Source organism: Vitis vinifera, chromosome 17 (assembly GCF_030704535.1).
Source record: "Vitis vinifera cultivar Pinot Noir 40024 chromosome 17, ASM3070453v1".
NCBI lineage: Eukaryota > Viridiplantae > Streptophyta > Magnoliopsida > Vitales > Vitaceae > Vitis > Vitis vinifera.
Genome location: NC_081821.1, coordinates 3,218,076 through 3,241,370, shown reverse-complemented (window position 1 = coordinate 3,241,370; position 23,295 = coordinate 3,218,076). Strand labels below are relative to the sequence as shown.

Sequence of the window (23,295 nt, the reverse complement as noted above, 5' to 3'; positions counted from 1 at the left end):
AAATAAAAATTTTAATATATATATATATATATATATTTTTTTTTATTCAATGAGAAAACTAACACCACCTTTGTGGCTTTCTTACTTGTTTTTATCTTTTCCTAAAAAAAAATAAAAATATTAAAAATAATGAAAGGCCGCTCAAGCCCAAACCTTTCATTTATGACTCTAAAAAGTGAGTGTCAAGTATGTAAACATCTTTAAATTATTATACAGTAGTGTGAAGACCTCACTTTGACCAGGAGTACTCAGAAGGCTTTTTCTCTCTCTAGCCTGTCCACAACTTTAGTCTCATCTCTCACTTCTCTCTCTCTTCTCTCTCTCAAACTTTCACTCTCACCATTATTACTGGCTCTTCACTAGTCCCTCTCACTTCATTTATACCTCCCCTGAATCCACCCTGGACGCCCAAGATCCTCTATCCTCCTACTCCCCCTTTTCAAAGCCCACTATTCCACTCCTTCCTCCCTACTTCAATAAATACTCAAAACTCTTCCTTCAAAGTTCTACTTGTACCCCCACTTCTCCATTTTCACTCCTCTCTTCATGCCAACTGTATGTATTTTTCATTTTTTGTTTGTGTTGTTAGATTGCTGGGTTTCTCTGATTTTTATTTATTTATTTATTTATTTATTTGCTTTTGGGGTTTGTTTTTTATGGGTTGCATGATTTGTTGTTAATAAAGCGCAATGTGGTTTGATTCGTGGTGATGGGTGTTGAACATTCCATTACTGATGAGAAAAGTGTGGAAAATATGTGGGTTTTGATGAAGTTGGGAACGGGTTTTGATGGGTTTTGGATGATTTGGGAGAGATTTACTTGGCCTGTGTTCGGTTGCTGAGAAAAATGCAGAAAGAAAAGAAAAGAAAAGAAAAGAAGGAAAAGAAGAAAAAGAAGAGAAAAGCAGTAACTATTTTGAGTTATAAATATGTGATTTGTGTTGCTTTATTTCTATAAAGAAAGCAAAATGCACACCAAGTAATATAGATAAATAAATTTCAGATTCATAACCTTTTTGCAGTACGTAATGGCAAAAAGTTCATGTACTCATATTTATATTTTTGGGTTAAAAGCAAGCAGTCCTGAGTGATAGTGTTGAGATTATGATGTCCCAATCAATAAAACTAGGCTTTCTTTTCATTGCCCTTTTCTGTTTAATCCTATTCTTTGTTTTTAGATTCTTGGTATTGATTATGAGTTCCTGACCATTGATAGAAGTATACACCTTTTGTTTGATTTTGAGAAGTGTTATGTTGATAGAAGTATTCGTGTAGATTTGTAGTGACTACAATTATATCATGACTGTATAGTGTTATAATGACTTGGAAATGCATTCACATTAATGGTGGATTTTCAGCAACTTTCTTAATAGTTAGTTTGCTTTTACTGACACAGATACAGCCCTTTTAACATGGCTTTTAGTATGACTTTTAGTGTGGCTTTTAGTATGGCTTTAATATGACCTTTAGCATGGCTTTTAGTTTGGCTACTTTATGATCATCATCATTATCATTATTTTTCATTTTAGTGTCCATTTTATGGAAATGTTCAATATTAGATATGGGAGCATCCTAGTTGTCCTACTTTTCAATTTAACTAATTTTTCTTTCACATGTACAACCGAATAATGTAGGCAATAGTAATGACATCTGGTTCTTGGTGAATGAATGATGAAAGATATTGTTTCCTGATTGATATACTGACATGCTGTTGTGTGTGAAATAGCTGCTGAGTTCATTTGTACAAGTCACAGTTTATTTTTCTTTCTTTCTTTCTTTTCATTTTGGGTACATGCTTCATTATGTTATTTGTTTTTATATATATTTTCATTTTGCTGTAGAAAGTTTAAGCAGCTTAGTTCTTCTTTCTGAAAAAATTAAAATAAATATTTTTGTTGAAATGGCTGTTGGTGATGCTGTTAATCTCAGATTTCGTGGTCTAATCTTCTCTTATTTAGATTTCTTTGTGATGCTGAAACAACCTAATCCTTCTCAGTTGAACAATGGAAACAAGTATGCTGATTTATGGCTGGAAATAAACCTTTGTTTCTCATTCTATACCATTTAATGCATGCCATTTTTAATAGTTTCCTGTATTGTTTAACTCAACCTATTAACTTTGCAATTTGGTTTATTTTCTAACTGCTTCTGGTGATTATGCTGTTGGGAAATCAAGAGTGACCTCACCCCTCAGGAATACCAATGTTTTTACCTTTTTTATTCATCGTTTTCTTGAATGATACTGATTGTCATTTATGATTTTTACTAAGAAACTTGCTTTTTCTGGTTGCTAGGACATGGAACCTAATGGGCATAGGAAAATGAGGAGAAGTCATCTTACTGCTCAAGAAAGTAGCAGTTTGAACTTGTCAGAAGTTATTGATGAACTTGATCCTTGGACTGCATGGGCTTACAGACCTCACACCATTAAACTTTTATTTATAGGCACATGTTTTCTAATGTAAGTCCTATGTGCCTATGAAGTGCTTGTCATCAGGATGCATTTTTTTTTTTTGATAGGCAACCAAGAATAAATTAAAGATGCCTAATAAAAAGAGGGAGGCTCACCCCAAGTACATGGTAAAAAAAACAGAAACATCACAAAAGAGCATACGAAACTCCCACCCACTAATTAACACACAATCAGTCAATAAAATCTAACAAGGAACTATGACCCTCTTGAATATGTAGGCCATCAGGATACATTTTTTTCCCTCAGAATTCAAAGTTTCTTTGTTCATTGTGATCAAACATGAAATCCTATTACCTTTCAGTGCAAAGATTGTGACTATGTCATTGTAAGATCTGGTTACTCCTGCATGATTTTTGCTTCACAGAAAAAATTGTTTTGTAAAAGAGATATTTTTTCTTTCTTTGTAACAAGAGCCCACCCAAACACACACATTCTGATTATTTTCTGTAGCTTAAAATTTTCTTCTCTTTATTTAGCGCCTCTTTTGTGGGCACTGCCACATTCATTGCACATGCTCGATCTACTACAAAATCTGCATCTTAGACTTTTCAACTCCTTAGCAAGTTTCCTATATTAAATCATGTGACTGGAAACTGCTCTTTTGGCTCCGTTTGATAACATCAATTGATTTGTCAGTACAGTCCGGAACTATTAAAGTTGAAATTTGCTGATATGTCATAATTACTACTGTAATTCTTGATATTATTACCATCTATTATCCATTCTGCTGTATCCTAAAGTTGATAGGGTTTTAAGTAGGTATTCAAGCTGCAAAGTTGATCTTTATCAATAACTTGGAGTCCTTACTAAACCTATGCCTTTTACATAAGAGTGGAACAGATATTATTACATTAAAGTTTCCCTCATTAATCTTTATACATGTATATTCTTATTTGCCTATAAAAGAAAAGGTTCTTTCATTAACCTTTAAAAGTGAGTTGCATTTTCCTTAAGAGTCTAAAAATTCCATGTCCTTGCATATGCTGTCTGCTATGGGACTGCATGCAAGATCGGGCTTTGCCAACAGTCTCTTGCTAGGCAGCTTCCTACTATTCTTATATCTTTCTATGTAGGAGTTGCAAGATCTCCCTCAATAAATTTTCTGGTCTAACCTAGATGGTATTATGAAGAGCCTAGTTCATGTTTCGAAGTGTTATCTAAATGTTCTTAACTTGTGATCACTTAATTGAAAGAATCATTGTTTTAGCCTTTTGAATTAATTAATGATTTCATGGAATGAGTTCAGTATTATTCTGGTGCTTATCAGTGTTTTAGCTTGTTTTTTATGTGATTAATAACTTGATGGAGTGATGGGATATTATATGTTTATTGGTGCTTATCAGTTGGGCAAGTGGAGCCCTTGATCCAGATAACACTTCATCTGGTGATCTTGTGACCTCTGTGAAAAGGTGTGCATTTTTTAGTGTGATTTCTTTGACTTTGAGTTATGTGATTGGTATTTTTTGAAGCAATTATTTTAATACTTATGTTTTATATTGCTTTTGATAGGGGGATATTTGCGATGATTGCAGTTTTTCTTGCTTATAGCTTACTTCAAGCGCCTGCAACGTAAGTTAAAAAATTAAAGTTTATTTTGAAACAACTTGCATCCGAAGATATTTGTAGATTAGAAAGGCTTTTCATGGTTACTTCAACTGTTTAGAGTAAATAATTATTTCTTGTGATCAGAAATGAACATTTGCCTATGTTATTTTGGTAACTTCCCTTATTCTTTGACCCATCTTTTGGCTTTAGAATACTTAGCAACATTTTCCAATATAGTTTTTAAAAAACAGATTTTGAGAGCCGTTTTTAAAAACAATTCTCAATTATTTTCATGAACAAAATTCTATTTCGTAACTCAAATATAAAAAACTGTTTTCGTGGCTTTTTTCCCATGAAGGTGTTGTGTATTTACATATAATGCAAAAATTTTCAAAGGATTTTTCATATTTTCAAATGTTTCTTAGAATTCTCTAGAAAAAACACTTAAAAATTACTTTAAATATGTTATAAAAAATTGCTTATTTTCAGAACAAATTTTCGAAAAAACCATTTTAGGAAAAAGTTTGCCAAATATGTTTTCTAATTGAGAAAATGATTTTCTATTCTAAGAACAAAAAACTATTTTCAAAAACAATTTCCAAACAGATCTTAAAAATTTTGGTGGAATGATGCACTATTGCATCCATATTTAGGAAAGAAACATAATTGAAAAGATCTTCTATTTCAAGTTGCAGAATGATTTTCCTTTTTACTAGAAGGAGCTTGTTCAGGTCGATTCTTTGACGTTTGGTGTCGGTGTGCTTGTTGCCTGTTGGCTCAAGATGCGTTGTGGACAAATTTACACAGAGGGGCTAGCGTTTTTTTAGGTGGGTTAAAGTAGGTAGGCAATGGCTTTCTTGGCTCATAGACTGCTTGGATAGGTCATGCTATGGTGGTTGAAGACATTGCTCTGGGTAAAATAAAGGGAAAAGGAGTTTGGTGTCATATGTGATGTAGTGCCAAAGTGGCAGCCATGCCCTGTATATATTGTGTATACTTTAGGTGCATTTTAGGCGCTTTTAACACAATTGTGTTTACCTATCAGAAAAAAAATATACCAAAGTGGCAGCCATGTTGTTGCCAAGTGGAAACTAAGGTGACATGGTTAGACAAGTGTGTGTGTGTGTATATATACATGATATATATATACATGATAAGTCGTACTCTATTTGGTACATCATGTAATCAATTTCCTGACTTTAAGAAGTAGATTAGTTGATTTTATGGAATAAGTTGTATTTATACGGAAAAATTTTTAAGTCAATGCTTCTTGTAATATTTTTTAAATTTTAATGAGAAGAAAAGAAAAGAAAAGAAATATGTTAAAAAGAAACAGTAAATTTCTTTGCAAGTTCTCGTCGTTGATCTTAGACTAGAGTGATTTGTCCATTCCATTCATGCATTTGGCTTAGTCTTGTCGAGTAATTCTGAAATTACCAACGTTCCGTGAGTTTGCTGTGATTCGAGGCACACATCATTCTCTACTTAGATCAGCTGACAAAAAGCTTCCAAGATTAATTTTGTCTCCAATCCTTCAATAAACTCAATCTACTGAAACTAGCCAAAGTTTGATTAAGATGACTAAGAATTAAGCTAGATCATCAAGAGTCCTAAGGTCTTTGGGTTGCTCATTATACCTTTGTTTACTTGGAAGTTGTGCCTAGTGATCTTAAATGGTATGCAAACATGCTTAAATCTTCAAAGTTTTGTCACTGTGAATGAGTTATCCATGAAGCAACTTTGACTGACTGAAGTTTGTGAGGCAATTTGCCAATAATATTTTTAGAATAAAAATCCTGGCAATAGCTGTAACTTAGTGTGGATTACCTTCAGTGGCTGGTCATGTAATGTTGGTTGCTTATGTTCTCGGGTTACGGTATAACTTCCAGTTTCCTTGGCTGTTGTCTGTTGGTATGTTTTCTGGTGTGTGTGTGTGTGTTTTGTGGGGAGGGGGGCAGCATTAGCATTTACTCTTTTTTCCTTTTTCACCTTAAAACTTATTGTTTTAAATATTTAAATTCTAGGCTTTTCTTGTCCTCTCATTCAGGGTTCTTATAAGGCCGCATCCTGCAATTTGGCGCTTGGTTCATGGACTGGCAGTTGTTTACCTTATTTCTCTTACATTTTTACTTTTCCAGGTTGGTTTTTCTTACAGTCAAACTTTTCCCTGTACTAATTGAGTTAATTAAGGAAAACTCTGTTCACTTTCTTGCATACTTTGTTGCTATATGGCATATTCTTTTAGTAAACAAGGCTTATATTTGGTATCACTGAAATTGAAGGAGGTAGACCTCTTTTTAATTGGATGAAAATCTAAACTCAGTCCCATTGGGATCATCATAGTTTTATATGGGCATTTCAATTCTTGGGTCAACAGTGTTGGAGGTGTTTTGCTACATTAGCTGCTTTGGAACTGATGAGAGTAAGGCTGCTTTGCTTGTTGGCAGTTAATGTTGTTCTGGGATGCCATCAAGGGCAGGCATACAACTTAGTGGCCTGTATACCAGTATTTTTTTTTTTATAAATCAGAAGGCCTGTATACTATTTCTTCCCTCTCAAAATGACATGATATATCATTGCACACTTTAAAAGTCTCATACTAAATATCTCTTTTTTCTTTAGGTAATAGGGTTGTCTTTTATTCACTCTGATGGCATTTTTCTTTTTCTTTTTTTTTTTTTCCTTTTTTCTGATCAGAACTCTGATGGCATTTTTCTGGTCTTTTCAATTTGGATGATCTTTTCAATTATGTCTTTTAGATGAAAAGAACTGTGTCTAACTTGAGTAGGAAAAAGTTCAGTAGTGCTGTAACTCAAGATCTCCAAATGCTGTAAAGAAAAATGAAAATTTTCTTTTTCTTCTCCTTCAATGTCTCCTTCTGTCATAGCTGTTTACCCCTTTCTGCAGCCTCCAAAATATATTATTGAGAATGTTGCATAGGTTGGTGATGCAGGATCTTAAAAGTTCCAGCATTGAAGGATTTTCTTTATATCATGAGGTGAAAAGAATAAAAGATGATTGGAAAAGAAGAAATGAAACCCTTGGCAAACGCATCAAGGTTCTCAGGCAATCACACGTTGGGTTTTCTTTGTCCTTGATAAAAACTCTCCTATTTTATTTTATCCTTGTTTTTTCTTTCTTATCCTTAAATGTTCTTAAAAAAAATCATTTTTCATTAAATTCTCTTTTTCTTCAATATAACCATTCAATAAGAGGGTTGAAAGCAAAAGAACAAATCAAGCAAAATCGAATAGTCAAATCCACACCCATGTTGTTGGTGTTGACCTGGGTAGGTGAAGTAGGAGAGTCGAATTCTCCTAGGTTATTGAGAAAAATAATGAGCATATGATGGTCACACTTCTATGATTTTGTACCTCATAACATTTTCTAAAGTAGTAAATTATTCCCAGCTATAAATACTTTAATTTCAAAATTTGTTCTTTTCTAAATGAATTTTAAAAGAAAGCCTAAATAATTACATTTTGTATTATAAACAAAAATTAGAATCTAGGTTCATGATATCACAAAAAGGGTATAATGTCCCATGAAAGTCTGGATTATTTTGGTTGGTCAATCTAGACAAACTAAAGCAATAGCATGTCTACAAGACAACGCTTGGAATCTTAAGGGCATGCAAGAGAGGTTATCTATTGGCAACATAATTGAGAGGCAATTGGCAAATGCAACTGAAGATGAACAAACTTTTACTGCCTATTCTTCACATTCCAAATTCATCTGAAGCTGTCTACTTAGATGGGATTTAGTAATAGTGGAGCTTTATTAGTAAAACTATGTCATGCAGTTATGTAATTAATATTATCAATATTGTAGTGGAATAAAAATCTCTATCTTATATTTAGTTGCCTATTGTTCCTAAATTCTGAGAGCAATTTACCTGCAATAATTTTATATATGACACTTTCAGTGATCTGTAAACCGTTTTCCCTTTTCCAGAAGCGAGATGATGCTCGACAGTTCATGAGATTTCTGCATCCTAATCTTGGTGTTGGTATTGCATTTCAGTCTGCAAAACTGTTGATTTCTCCAATTAGCTGCTGATGCAGTTCATATACTTGAGATTCATGACTAAGATTTTTATGTTATGTATGTTGTACATGATGCAGAACTTCCTGAAAGATCATATGGATCAGATTGCCGCATTTATGTGCCAGAGAATCCCTCGAGCAGGTTTAAGAATGTTTATGTATGATGTCTTTATTCACAGTTCACTCACTTTAATTTCTACACATTTACTCTGTTTATGGCATATCTAAACTCAGTTTTAAATACCACAGGCGTCTAACTTGGTTTTTGATTTTTTGTTTTTTTGTTTTTTTTTAGGAAACCTTGTTTGATGAATTTGTGCTTGCTCATATCTTTGGTTGGTGGGGAAAAGCCATAATGATCCGCAATCAACCTCTTTTATGGGTTTTGTCATTTGGGTTTGAGCTAATGGAGGTATGTTCTTATGTTGTTCACTTCACAAAATAGCACGGTTTCTGCTTCTGTTCATTCTTTTGCTTTTATTTTATTGATTTTTTTCCTTTTCCAAAAAAATGAATTAGAATGTTGCTTAAAGCATGCAGAAAGAGTAAAATAGGAGGAGAAACTTATATAAAAATAGATAAATAGATAATAGTGGGAAATCAGAGGTGAACTAATTATTTAGGAAGGCAAGAATGTGAATACATGTAAACAAATCAGGCTAATTCAACAAAAGTTACTTATATTAAAAAAAAAAAAACAGTAATTAAAAGCTGGCAATTTTCAATTTCCCCTATGAAGGTCTATTAAGTCTTAATCTTAGATTCTGTATTTTCCCTCTTTTACAATCCGCTCAAAGATTTCAGTTCTAGCTATTGATTAAATCATAATTTTGGAAGGCAAATGGGCAGTACATGAGGTGTTGATCCACCTTTATGCAGTCTTCGCATGTTATTTTGCTGCTGTATAATTCATTTTCGTATTTGCAGCTCACTTTCCGCCACATGTTGCCAAACTTCAATGAGTGCTGGTGGGATAGTATTGTTTTGGACGTTCTAGTATGCAATTGGTTTGGTGAGCTTCTTGCTACTTTGTTCTCTATTTGTGATTTGATATGTTTATAAAATTTGAACATCAAGTTTCTCCTTTAAAATTAACTTGTGCTATTGTTAACTGCATGCCTGATCCTTCTTCCATAAGATTTCTGATTGCCTATTCAGCCTGTGTACTTTTCACCTTCCTTTCCAGATGTGAGGGTTTGGTCATTGACACCTTTAGGGTTTTTCTTAGTGAGCTCTTTTTTTAGAGCTCTTTCAGCTTTGTCTATTTTCAGTCCTTTTGCTTCATCCAAATTTATCTGGAAGTCAAAAGCTTCAGCTAAGATTAAGCCTTTTGCATGCTTTGTGGATAATAAGAAGGTTGATACCAATGATAGGCTTCAAATGAGGAGATCTAACAAAGCTCTTAGTTTAAACCAGTGTGCTATGTGCTTGGAGAATAGAAAATCAGTTGATTATCTCTTTCTTCATTGCCCTATAGCATTGAGACTATGGCAAAGATTGTTTGACTTGCCAAGATTGATTGGGTACCTCCTAGAGGCATAGTAGATATTTGTAATTTTGTACCTGGGGTTTGGTAGTTAACCTAAAGGGAGAGTTCTTTGGTGAGTGGTTGATATGGTTTTTGTGGTTAAAAAAAAAGGATCTTTGAGAGACAAATGGAGACTTGTGGAGGTTATTTGGGATTTGGTTTACTTCTTCTGGTCTTTACAGGCCTCTGTATTTTATCCCTCTGTAGGTATTTCTTTGTACGCTCTATTGCTAGATTGGAATAATGTTTGCTACTCCAAGAGGTTAAATAGTAAGTCCATGTGTGGGTGGTTACCTCTTGCTGTAGGTTTGGTAAAGTTAAACTTTGATGGATGTTTTCTTGGTAACCTGGGGCAATTGGGTATAGGAGGTGTGATCAGAAATCATCTGGGTACAGTAGTAGGAGCTTACTCTTAACCTGCTGGACTGGGTTCAACTATTGAGCAGATATATCAGCTTTATAAAAGGGCTTGTTGCAAGCTAAAGTTTTTTTTGTCTCTCCAACCTAAACGTAGAAGGAGATTATCCTATTGTTATCTATGGTGTCTTATTGTGAGGGAGACTCTTGGAAGTTTGATGGTTGGCTCTGCAAAATTCTAGATACTACTGGTGAAATGGGATGCTCTTTCTCTTGGATTCCTCACTCGGCTAATTAAGTTGCAGATTGGTTATCTAAGCAAGGAGAAAACACTTGGTTTCTTTTGTTTGAGACTTTTTTCTCCTTGAGCATATAGAGCATTTGTAGTGGTTGTACATTGCTTTGTCTGCTTATAGTTTGTGCTGATGATAGTAAGTTTTTTGAAGCCTTGTATACATTCTCGGCCATCTCCCAATAACTTAGGTTTTTAGGACAGTTCACAGCTTAGTCTGGCATCAGAGTTATGGTTAACTAGAGTTCTCAAGTTCGAGTTTCTCCTATTGTTTTATTCCTTCTAATTTATCCATCCATGTGCTACAATCCCTTGATTCAGATTTAGATTCAATTATGTGATCTGAATTAGAAAGCATGCTATGAGTTCTTTGCACCTTTATTCGGGATTTTTCCATATATCATTTTCTTAACGAGACCCCTAATCCTGTGCTCTGTACCTGTATTTGGTATTATTCTGATTTTTCAATATATAATTGTTTTAATTAGATACCTGATCTTAGTTTCTCACTTTGTGTGCTTGTTTACTCACAATGTAAAGGGAACTATCAGTGCTATCCAAACTGTGTCTATGGTGGGAATATTTTTGCCCTTTGTTAAGTACCATGTTGTTGTGCTCTTTGGTCAAGACATTTTGGTTATTTTGTTTGTGCATGAAGTTCTTTGTTGTTAAGGTTTGTTTACACAAATTTTATCTTCGATAAACAAATTTTTGCCTTACCCTTCCATGCAATTTTTTCCCTCCATGGATGGACTTTGCATCAAAAGTTATAAGGAACTTCTCTTTAAAAATTTAAGGTAGTGTCCTCCCAATAAATTATAAAATATGTTCTTCTAAATCCTACCCTTGTTATAGATTGGCAAGTAAAATCTAACATAATAAGGTTGATTGCATGCCCCTACTTGCTAAGCATCCGTAATTTTTGCTAATTTATAAACATCGGTTTCTTGACCAGTTCAAGATTCAGTGTGGGGCTGTGATTTTATTTACTTCTCAGTAGCGTCATTCAATACAAAATCTTGGTTGAATTGTAACCTATAATATTCTCTGATGTCTTCCACCATGTTGGAAATGGTCTGAATATGAGCTGGAATTATTCACTGTTTTGTACTAAGCAGATTCAAGAGAGCAGATTCGAGAGAGAACTTTCTCTCTCTGTCCTTGAGCTTAACTGCAGTATTATTAGAAGTATTGGCCAAAAAATTCAGAGTTGTGCTGTTGTGAGACCAAAAAGTTCTGGTAGATTGTTAGTTGGCAGAAGATTTGTGTCAAGGCACATGGAGATTCTGAATGGGCCATGCAAACTCAGCCATTAAGAGTGCAGCACAGGAGCATCAGAGCTGGGCTTGAAAGGGTGAAATTAGAACCGTGTGTGATCCAACATAAAATCCATATGATGCTGCTCTTGTACCATTATCCTCATTTAAACAGGTGGAAATTTGACTTGTAGAGTGGAAGAGTGTACCCCAATCTAAAATTAACAAACAATTTGGTTTGTGCAGATATACAAAGAGACCATGATGACTGCATTATTGGCCACCTTTCGCTCATTGGGTCTCTTTCTTTTTTATAATCCCATCTAATTGTGACAAACAATATATTGGTGTAATATCTTGGAATTATGTGGCTCCAAAGATCAAAGGGAACTTAAATTGATCTCAATTCATCATAGATAAGATTGGAAGAAATAGTTGCAAAAAAAAAATGACGCAAAATCTCAACTTTCGGTTAGTTGCTCCAAATTCCTTTGAAGGTCTGTTAATGCAGTCTTTAATATTCAGTAGATGCCTAAGGAGCTTTGAAAGCATCCATTTATGTTGTATAATAACAGATGAGGGCTTTGTTTTTACCAAGCAAAAAAAGGCAAAAGAAAAAGAAAAAAAGGAAAAAAAAAAAAAAAAGAAGAAGAAGAAAGGATCCCAAAATTTATAAGCGTTTCCACCACTATTAGTTTAGGACCACATGTTAAGGCAAGAGGAATCTGCCATGTAGTGCCTCACATGTAGTTCTGCTTCTCAGGTGATTTAACCCTCTAACTTGGCATTGTTGAATTGTTGTTTCTCCTCATCTTTGCCTAGAAGTGAGCCTCAAGATTAAATGGTCAAAAGACCTAAAAGAATAAATAGTGCCTCACATGTAGTTGTGCTTCGCAGATGACTTAACCCTCCAACTTGGCATTGTTGAATTGTTGTTTCTCCTCAGCCTTGCCTAGAACTAAGCCTCAAGATTAAATGGTCAAAAAACCTAAAAGAATAAAATTGATAAAATATCTAGGCTGTTTGTACCAGAATCCTGCTTTCTATAAAATTCTGATCGGAAAATTGATTTTAATTGATGTTTAGAATTTTATTTGTTTAGTTCCCTGAAGGGTCTCCTCTCTAAGTTTATGAAAATAATTTTTCTCTTTTTTCCAGCTTCTGAAGACATGTTTCATATTTTGTTGGCAGGCATATGGGCAGGCATGCGTACTGTTCGATACTTTGATGGGAGAACATATGAGTGGGTCGGAATTAGTCGACAACCAAATATCATTAGTAAAGTATGTTCCATTTAACTGTTTAGCAATTGTATTTCAGCCTTCTCTGTTAAATATGTCTATAAGTTTACATATATTTGTTACCTATCAAAAAGTTTACATATATTTGTTATACAAGACATCATGTTCCATCTGGAGCTGCCTGGTCTGCAATTGGATTTATTAGATGGGCATCATGTTTTGTGCTGAACCGGACAGTTCTTTGGCACCTCTGCTAGTGTCATTTGGTTGAGCAGGTTACCAAATCACTTTTTTTTTGTTTTTCTTTTTTTAAGTACAAGTTTAAATTCAAGGTACTCATCCTACCAAAATTTAAGGTACTCAGCATTGTCTTTCCATCCTTAACACCTGAAATTTAATTTTTAAGTGGAAGTGATGTAGGACAACCCTAGGATGGTTGCCTACACTCAAGGGTAGGTGGGCTAGGGTTTTATTTTTAGGGTGTAAGGAGAGGAACAAGGAATAAATTTTATGGTATAGAAAATTATAAGATAAGAAATAGAGAGAACGAAGAAACAATGAAGAAAAGATGGAAAACCTTAGAGTCTCACTAAGGCCTTCTAGGAGTCTCACCTAGAAGAAAATCAATGGAGTCTCACCATTGAGGGTTGCAACCTTGCAATAAAAGAAAGTATAATATTATTCATCAAATTCATTCCTTTGATTTACATTGATTAGCCTATTTATAGGCTTTTCTAAGAAATCCAAAGTCTACTAGGACTCTAATAACCTATTATGATTCTAAGGTGGTGTTTGTTTTTTGGTTGAATAGAAAAAGTCAAAATATTTAGCTTTTTCTATTCAGCTAAAAGTAACATATTGACATCATCCAATATAATTAAATTGAACTTATTGATAATAAGTTCATTTTAGCTATGTTAGATGATGTCAACATGTTACTTTTAGTTGAATAGAAAAAGGTAAAATATTTGGCTTTTTCTATTCAACCAAAAAACAAATACCACCTAATTCTAATTATAACATCCAACGTTTACTAGGACTCTAATAATTTATCATGACTCAAATTCTAATTATATTATAACTCAACTAGCTAATCCTAATTAGACTCTAACAAATACCAATCCCTATTCAACTAATTAATATTAATCCTACTTTAATTACAACTAATACTAATTCCCTTTCTTGATATATATCTTAAAGATTCATCCTCATCAATTCCCCCTGGCTTGAAAAAAACTCGGCCTCGAGTTTTGGTGATTTTCCACGATCAATTGAAATTCCGAGCAATGCCTTCCACCCTTTCTTTCTTCATCGTCTCTTTCCCATGGTAAGACGGGATCTCAAGATCTCTTGAACTTGTTCAATTTCATGCAAGACAAATACTGGACTTTGAAAAGCTTTTTGATGTTGTACAACAAGTTGATAATTCTCGAAATAATTATTTGTCTTCAACAAGCTTGTGGAAAGTTGTTTCCCGCACTTTTCTTGTAAATTGTTTTGTGGAAGAATAAGATTCTTGAATTCCCTATATTCAAAAGAAATTTCAGCAGATTCTTCATGTTGGCACCACTCATGATAATGTTTGGGAAGTCAAACATCGATTCTTTTGAAACTTTTTCAACTTCTTTGAGCTCTTCTATTGGTTGATCTAGGATTAGTTTCATCACTTCTTGCTTTCTAGATTCATCATTGATGATTTCTTCCTCCTTTCTAGTAACTTTGAATTGCTTTTTAGTAAGAATATTTGATGGCTCTTCTAGTTTCAAGGGTGCTATTTTTTCCCCTGGTTGCTTATGTGGTGGAATTTCCTTCATTGGACGAAGAATCTTCTTACGCCTATTGCGCACAAGGGTGTAAGTGTTCTCATATCGATCATGTTGGACCTTTTCATCAAAAAGGCATGGTCTTCCAAGCATAATATGGGCAACTTTCATCGGCAAAATATCACACCATGCTGATAACTCAAAATTATTACTAAAATTAAATGTCACTAGACAACGAGAACTCACCAAAATAGATGTGTCATTTACCCATGCTATTTGATAGGGATTTGGATGATCTTCTGTCTTTAGATTAAGCTTCTCAACAAGCTCCTCTGAAGCTAGATTGGAACAACTACCTCCATCAATAATCAAAGTACATAGTCTCCCTTGACAAGCAACACGAGTTTGGAAGATGCTAGTACGTTGCCAATCCTTCTCTTCATTTGGCCTTGGTATGTTCACCAATGGCTGCATAAAAAGGTCGTAGTCTTCAACCATGGTTGCATATGTTGCTCCACTCCTCAATTACATATGCCTTCATGCCAAGAACTTTGGCTCTAATACCAAAATTGATGTAGGATAACCCTAGGATGGTTGCCTACACTCAAGGGTAGATGGGCTAGGGTTTTATTTTAGGGTGTAAGGAGAGGAACAAGGAATAAATTTTATGGTATAGAAAATTATAAGATAAGAAATAGAGAGAACAAAGAAACAATGAAGAAAAGATGGAAAACCTTAGAGTCTCACTAAGGCCTTCTAGGAGTCTCACCTAGAAGAAAATCAATGGAGTCTCACCATTGAGGGTTGCAACCTTGCAATAAAAGAAAGTATAATATTATTCATCAAATTCATTCTTTTGATTTACATTGATTAGCCTATTTATAGGCTTTTCTAAGAAATCTAAAGTCTACTAGGACTCTAATAACCTATTATGATTCTAATTCTAATTATAACATCCAAAGTCTACTAGGACTCTAATAACTTATCATGACTCAAATTCTAATTATATTATAACTCAACTAGCTAATCCTAATTAGACTCCAACAAATACCAATCCCTATTTAACTAATTAATATTAATCCTACTTTAATTACAACTAATACTAATTCCCTTTCTTGATATATATCTTGAAGATTCATCCTCATCAGGAAGACTGACTGGTTTTGCTTTAGCATGGAAGTTGAGACACTGTTGCTTTGTTCAACTCATCTAGCATCTCTTATCAGTCTTATCAGTTTTGAATTGCATCTCACTGCTTTGCTATGTATCGGGAATTTTGTCAAGATTGTTTGTTAGTTGCTTGTATGTAGCGCCTAGCTTGGTGATCTTGGAAATTTTTTTAAACAAATCTAATAAAGGCAGTGACATTTTTGTTGTCATCTAGTTTTTTGACGTACTTTTGCTTAAGACCCTATGGACATGTTCTTTTCTTGGTAATTGTTAGACTGATATCCTAGCCGCTTAAAATTTTAGGAAAGTTGGTAGCCTAACATGATACAAGAGTCTGGTCAGTTAGAGGTCTCAAGTTCCAGTCTGTCCTAGTTTTCCCCCTCTATTTGATTGTTGCTAGTTTAGTGATTTTATCCCTATTTAGTATCATTTAATTTGTTTGGCCTTTTAATGTAGAACTTTCCTTGTCTGACTAATGGAACTGATGTTATTTTCTAAAATATAACATGTCGATATTTAGGCTTGATATCTTCCTTACCATAATAATTTCTGCCTCTTGCATTCCTTTCTGCTGGGCCAACAGCATTTGCTTCCATTTTCCCTTTCTGGCTTTGCCATGGATAAGACGTTGTCCAGATGGTATTCTGCCTCTTGCATCGCCTTTTTTATAACCCAAGTGACATCGGCTTCCATTCTGTTTTTGACTTTACCATGACTTTCTCCAATATATGATTTCTTTTGACCGAAAACTAATGATGGCTTCTGTGTCTCTATTTGTCACTGTTTTCAGGTAAAGCGAACATTGGGACAATTCACACCAGCACAATGGGATAAAGATGAGTGGCATCCTTTACTTGGTCCATGGCGATTTGTTCAAGTTCTTTTTCTTTGCATTGTGTTCTTGACAGTGGAGCTCAACACATTCTTTCTCAAGTTCTGCCTCTGGATTCCTGCTCAAAACCCCTTGATTGTGTATAGGTTAATTTTGTGGTGGCTAATTGCTATACCAACAATTCGTGAATATAACTCATTTCTACAAGACCGGTACTCCCTCTCTACACCCACTTTCTCTCATATGCATGTAGAATTTCATGTATTCTTATTTTTATTACCTCTGTTTTTAGAACTCCAGCAAAAAAGTTGGGAGCATTTTGTTGGCTCTCCATTGCTGCATGCATAGTGGAACTCCTCATATGTATCAAATTTGGTAACGGTATGTTCTCCATTTTCATGTTCGGTTTTGCGTAGACAATGTGATTAACTTCTAGCTGCCCATTTCTCTGTTGATGGTGATTTTGAACTTCTGCTGATGACTATAAACTCTAACATGATATTATTGTTCCTCACCAGGTCTGTATCCAAATCCAATGCCTAGGTGGTTGGTAACATTCTGGATATCTGTTGGGGTTGCTTTGGTGGTTTTTCTGATTGTATGGTCATGGCAACTGCATAAAGCCTTGGAGCAAAAGAAGCTCTGATCTTGCCTATTCAGTGTTTGGTAAAATTAATTTTTGAGTACTTCTAAATCAATCAATCCTGCTCATATTTTTCATATTCATAATTTATAAATGCCTATGCTTTCATTTCAATGGACTTTCCTGTGTATAAAACTGTTCTTTCTTTATATTGTTTGACGCAGGCTTTTGAATTAGCTGCATTTATCATTTACCCAGTTTGCAAATCTTTCTTAACTTGGCTTGCTGAAAGCCAACATAAGCATTCTCACATTCTCTTGATTCCTTCTTTTCTTCTGTATGCCTTTCATCTATTTATGTATTGACAGAGGTATGAGGATACTAATTGCCAAGCTAACCTACATTTTCGTCTTGACCCTTGTCTAGACCGAGATCTCCAGTCCTATGGAAAGGAGGATTAGTACTAACTGAAACTTTCTTCTAGCATATGTCTCTTACCAATTGTGTGAGAGTTACACTTTCTTCTAGTCTATAAATCAACAATTTCCCCTCCCTAGACGAAGTGTCATATAAATTCCAAGATCAGAAGAGAAAGCATAATAATGATTTCTTTATGGGCACCGACAACTTGTATGAGGCCATCATCACAAGTCTTTCTATGCACAAAGGCCTCCTTCCTCCATTGATGGGATATTTCAACAATTATTTGAAATTTTTTTTTTTTTTGTTGACTTTGCTTTTTGGTACTTAACCTAACTTCTCCCATCCATGCAGAGACTCTTAATAAAATGAATTAAGAATTATAGAAGATGGTTTGGATCCCACTTAATATGCATTGATTAAATTAAGTCACTTAAGTCTACAACCTTTTTTTTTTTCCTTTTTACTTTTTAAAAAGAATGAATGTTGAATTGTTAATTGTTATGGTTTGGTACTTCAAGAATTGAATTTTATACTCTATTTATTCATTTATTGCTAACTAGATTTGACTGAATTATGAAATTAATTCTAATAAATGTTAATGAATCAATAATCATTTTATTTTTATTTATTTTTTAATTTTTGTAGAAAGTAGTTGAGGTTAATATTTTACAAAGAAATACAAAAATGAAAACCTTAGGAAATTGATTACCCAGTATACATTTTAGGGTTTTTTGATAAAAGAGATGGAATAATCCGTATTTTATAAATAATCAATTTTTCATAAAAATATCGTTATTTTTTTTCTTATAATTTTTTTTTATCTTATATGTAAATAATCAAAATATTGAAGAATGTTTATTTCAAAAATTGATTAAATTTTCAAATTCAAACATGAGAGGAGGTAGATTTACGATTTTGTGATTATTTCATCCTTTTAATCAATTAATCCTATATTTTATGATACATCAATACAACATCAAAAATGCTTCTCCTCGATTAATGTTCTATATATATATATATATATATATATATATATATATGCAAAAATGAAAACTAATCAACTATTAATTATTGATTTAAAAAATGCAAAAGATAAACAGGAAGGAAACAATCAAATAAACAGATACGCTAATGCAGAAGCTGAAGGGCTTGCAACAAGGTGTTCCTAAACCTATTCAAATCAAGCTTTACATTCTGTTTGTCCAGGTATACTGCCTTAAGCTCTAGCCATCCCAGCTTTGTAATTGAATGGGGTTCTCTTAGAACTGCATGCTCATGTGGGTATTTCTCTATCAGGCTGCTCTCTTCTTCCTTTATCTGATACTCTATATACCTTATCTTCATGTCCACTGCCGGCAATCCAAAGTCATATCTAGCCACCCATTCCAGCCCACCCAAGGGAACTACTTGGATCAGGACTGCATTTTCAGGGAGGAAGACGATGTTTGTAAGCCCAGCTCCATGAACTCCCATCAGTACATCGCAAGAATTCACCAGTTCTGCGAATCTTGATATTTCTGTCCCATTTGGCTCTGCAACAATTACTTCATACCCCAAGCTTCTGGCCATTTCAGCGATTTTGCCATCATTTGTAAATGAACGTGACTTCTTTCTTGCAATGATCAGAAGCCGTGGTTTTTTGGTGTCAGTACCGTCTCTTACTTTGATTGCTGTAGCTCTCTTCAGTGAGTATGAGCTTCTCAAGAACTCCCTGAAGTCTTTCATGGAGTATGGAGACTTTGAAGGGTCGATGTCCAGCTCTTTGTGACACTTAAGGCCGATGATGGCGCTGGAGAAGCAATGGATTCCTTCTTCTCTATCAATGTCAATGATGGGATATCGGGACAACTCTTGAAGTAGTATTCTGAATTTTGCGATCCACCATAACGATTTTGAAGTCACAAGAAACTGTACTTCTCCATTGAACTGTCTGGAAGTCAAATACAGTGGGATCAGGACGTCACTAAAGGCATGAAAATGGTTTCCAGAATATCCTCCGAGGGAGAAAAGGATGGCTGGAACAGTGTGGTTTTGAGTGCAATGTGGGAGATGTTGACGACCCGTTGTCATTTTCACTGTGAAGTTCTTAATGTGCTTCATTGCTCTTGCGTCTCCTTTCCGAGCATAAGGTCTTATGCTCCATGAACCATTCTCAGGCAAGATGTCCACTGGAGCTGATGAAGCAATAAAAACGGTGGATGAGTTCCCATGAACCCTAACATCCCCACTGATCACACAAAAATCTGACCTGGGTTCAATATTGCATACTAAAGCCTCCATTTCCTTTCTTCTAATCTCTGCAACTTCAAAACATCAGCAAGAAACCCGCCTTCATCATATGTAACATAGAAATAGAACAATCAAATTGCAGGCCATGTTCATCAAATTCTAGCTAGTCTTACCTATTTGCTGGGTACTGGTCGTATCCTCCACCATTAGCATCTTGAAACCCCCCGTTGACAACCGTAAATTCACTGCAAAACCCGAACAAATATGGATATAGAACGTATATTGCATGTATGTCTACCAAATGCATGCATTACAACATATAGAAATTTCACAAAGTGTGGACAAAACTTAATATGACAAGGACTTACACACTGGTAGAGGACCCAAGTAAGGCTTAAACACAGTGAAAATGGTGAAAGTGGTGATCAAGCAAACAGCAAACGCGCCATATCCCAATTTTTTCTGCTCATACCGACTAAAGCTTCTGGCGAAAATGGTCTCATACATCATCTTTGCCTCCATGATCAAACAAGATAGGGTGATCATGAAGAGGATTCATTCATTGTGAGGCTATAGCTTTTAGAACATTGCTGATGAAAATAGCTAGCTAGGCTTGGATGTTTCAATGTGGCCGGGGAGGAAGATTTGGAGGGTCCATTTTATATGACAATTGTAGAAGGTTGAGGTTCATTTTCATGAGTGATTGCTTCCCACGATTTTGTTGTATTTAGGTTGATTTCCCAAAGCGATGAAAAAGTTGTGAAAGGGACTTGGTGGTTGACTGGAGACGAGCATCTCTTTCTATTATCATATACATTTCTTGCATATACTGAGATTGAACTGCCGGCCATGGATTTCATCTCTGAAAGCTATCAACCCAACTAAAGTTAGATAAATTTCAAACTATTAATTGTTTTTGAAACAGTTAAAAATAGACTGCTCAATTACTTCACAATTTCCACTCAAAATCTAATTTGGAGTAACTTGAGTCACTTGACTCAGTACTAGCAAGATCAATGAAATCAGAAAAATAAAAGAAAAAACACCACTCAATTATTTACTACTTTAAGGAGCGATAAGAGATTAAGTGAGTGAGATTGGGAGTAGTGTATTTTTATTTTAAAAACTATAATATAAAAAATAGTAATTTTGAATTTTGAGCCGGACGAGTTCAATATAAAAATGAATTATCTTTTTAAAAGGTGAGTTTAATATAAAAAAAGATGATTTTAATATAAAAACAGTAAATTCATATTTTGAAAAGATGAATTTAATATACAAAGTTTTAAGGTAAAAAGAAAATTCATATTTTCAAAAGATAAATTTAATACAAAAAAATAAACCAATTCAATATAAAAAATAAATTCGTCTTTTGAAAAACCAAGTTTAATGCAAAAATAAAAAAGTGATAAAAGATGTCGTATTTTTTTATTTATGTTTTAAACAATTATATTTTAATAATATTTTTTAAAAAGAACATTTGAAAAAAAAATCCTAGTGAGATTAGCTTGGAAATTGCTTTCCCTTTGTCACATATCATTTAGAAACTTGTACAACTTATAAAAAAATTGAGGTATTAAAAAACTTTTATTACCTCAATTTTTGAAAATAAATTTTAATGATATAAGATAAGTTCATACTTTTTGTGCAATAGTTTCTATTTTTTTATGCAAAGATTTTTATTTTTAAAAACAAAAATCAACTACAACTGAGCTTACTATATATTATATTTACATCAACTCAAACTGAGTGGACTCAGCGAGTTAAATGAAGGCACCCCAGTAGGTTGACGGGTACAGAATGAGACATTCTAACAAATCTATGGCTAAGAGTTTTGGTGGGATGCATGTTACTGATTGGGTAGGAGGAAGGAGACTTTTTTAATAACTATATTGTCTAGTGGAGACAAAAAGAGTGGTTAATGGGGTGTTACCATAAAATACTACAATCCTTGGTTTTCTACCTACCTTCCTAAATCAATTATATCCCATTAATTTTTATTTTTTTATTTTTAATGTGAGCACCACCACCTCTTTCTTTCTCTCTGTCTACACAAGCATGCTGTGTGATAGGGGTGGTTTGGAGATTAAATACATGTATTATTTAATATGATGGACAATTAATTATATTTAATTAAGTTATTTATTGGTTGTAGTTGAAATAATTAAGGGGGGTTGATTTTGATAGAAGTGATGGCATGTGGTTATTGATCTCCATGCCAAGTAATATTTAGTGCTGTGCACCAAGTGGCTTGCTGGCTGAGTCAGTCAAGAAATTCATGGGCGGAAAATTGTGGGAGTAAAAATTGGATTATCATTATTTAGAAAAAATAAATGATAATAGGATTATAAAATTTTATATGATTCATTAATACGATTCAAATTCAACACGTTTTTTTGCAAGTTTGGGTTGATAATTGGGTTTAAATTAAATTTGTCTTGATTTGTATAACCCGTTTAATAAATAGATAGTTTTTAAATTAACCTATATAATATGAATTTGAATCGAATTGACTTATTTAATAATTTTATTGATCAACCTAATTATAAATTTAAATTATTTAATTCATCTGTAATGCATTTTAAATAAATAGATCAATTGAATTATAGATATATTTGATTGAGACATCAATTATATAGGCTTGTACAATATTTAATTTAATATAATTATTAAATAAAAATATTTGATTATTAAATGAGTTACATGATTATTGTTTGTATCGGGTTTGAATTCACTTATATATTAAAATGTCTAAACTTTGACATAACACAAACATAACCTACCAACCAACCAACAAAAATTGTCATTCCTATTAAAAGGGTTTAATTAATTTAATAAAATTAGTAAAGCACAAGTGTGAGAGGAAAAAAAAAAAAAGTTAAGTTGAAATCTATTAGAGTTAGGTGATGTTTGTTTTTTGGGCTTTTTGTTGAAAATAATTTAATTTTAGAATTTAGGTTGTTTGTTTTTCTATTTTTTCATGATTTATTATAAACTTTTTACTAAATAAAAAAAGCCAAAATATGTAGTTTTTTCTAAATATAAAAAATAACATATTGATTTTTTTTACTTTTTAATACTTAATAGAAATAAAATACTACAAAAACAAATAACCTAATATTTAACACTATTAAGCATTAATGTTCTATTTAATTTTAAGTAAAAAAACAAACATCACCTTAAGTCTTATAGAGTTTTGGTAAAAAAGAATTTTACATTTATGCTGAACTAATGGGTCATGGTGATAAAGGAATTAGCCGGAGAATTTGCTTAAAACAATAGAGGTGTATAAGGTGGATAAAAGATAAGGGTTATTACTTACCTGTTCAAGATATGTTCAATTACCAAAGAGATTGTGGGACACGTACTTACACTAATATGGACTGGGTGAGAGATCCAACATCAAAATCAATCACGTTGTCCTTTCATCATTAGAGATAGGGTAACCCAGGTTCCTTACGATTTCATCAAAAGTAATCATTTCCCATTTGTTCGAATTCCTTGGGTTTCAATCAATGATTTGATTTGAGGGTTTTTATCCTTTTTGCGAGGATTTTT

At 33.6% G+C, this 23,295-nt stretch overlaps 2 protein-coding genes across 2 annotated transcripts; one reads left to right on the top strand and one right to left on the bottom strand.

The window, feature by feature from the left end:
• Nucleotides 1-279: 279 nt before the first annotated feature.
• Nucleotides 280-17,406, top strand: LOC100266447 (CDP-diacylglycerol--serine O-phosphatidyltransferase 1). The gene is made up of 13 exons (XM_010665348.3): nt 280-555; nt 2,294-2,460; nt 3,816-3,881; nt 3,982-4,041; nt 6,065-6,155; nt 7,972-8,026; nt 8,142-8,221; nt 8,359-8,475; nt 8,991-9,075; nt 12,688-12,779; nt 16,461-16,714; nt 16,795-16,883; nt 17,021-17,406. The coding sequence occupies exons 1-13, from the start codon at nt 547-549 to the stop codon at nt 17,146-17,148; spliced, it is 1,293 nt and encodes a 430-aa protein (XP_010663650.1). The 5' UTR covers nt 280-546; the 3' UTR covers nt 17,149-17,406.
• A 1,149-nt stretch (nt 17,407-18,555) lies between these two features.
• LOC100261238 (alpha-1,3-arabinosyltransferase XAT3) lies at nt 18,556-20,367 on the bottom strand. Its single transcript, XM_010665350.3, has 3 exons — nt 20,106-20,367; nt 19,911-19,982; nt 18,556-19,805 (listed from the first exon to the last, which is right to left on the bottom strand). The coding sequence occupies exons 1-3, from the start codon at nt 20,281-20,283 to the stop codon at nt 18,637-18,639; spliced, it is 1,419 nt and encodes a 472-aa protein (XP_010663652.1). The 5' UTR covers nt 20,284-20,367; the 3' UTR covers nt 18,556-18,636.
• Between the last annotated feature and the right edge of the window lie 2,928 nt (nt 20,368-23,295).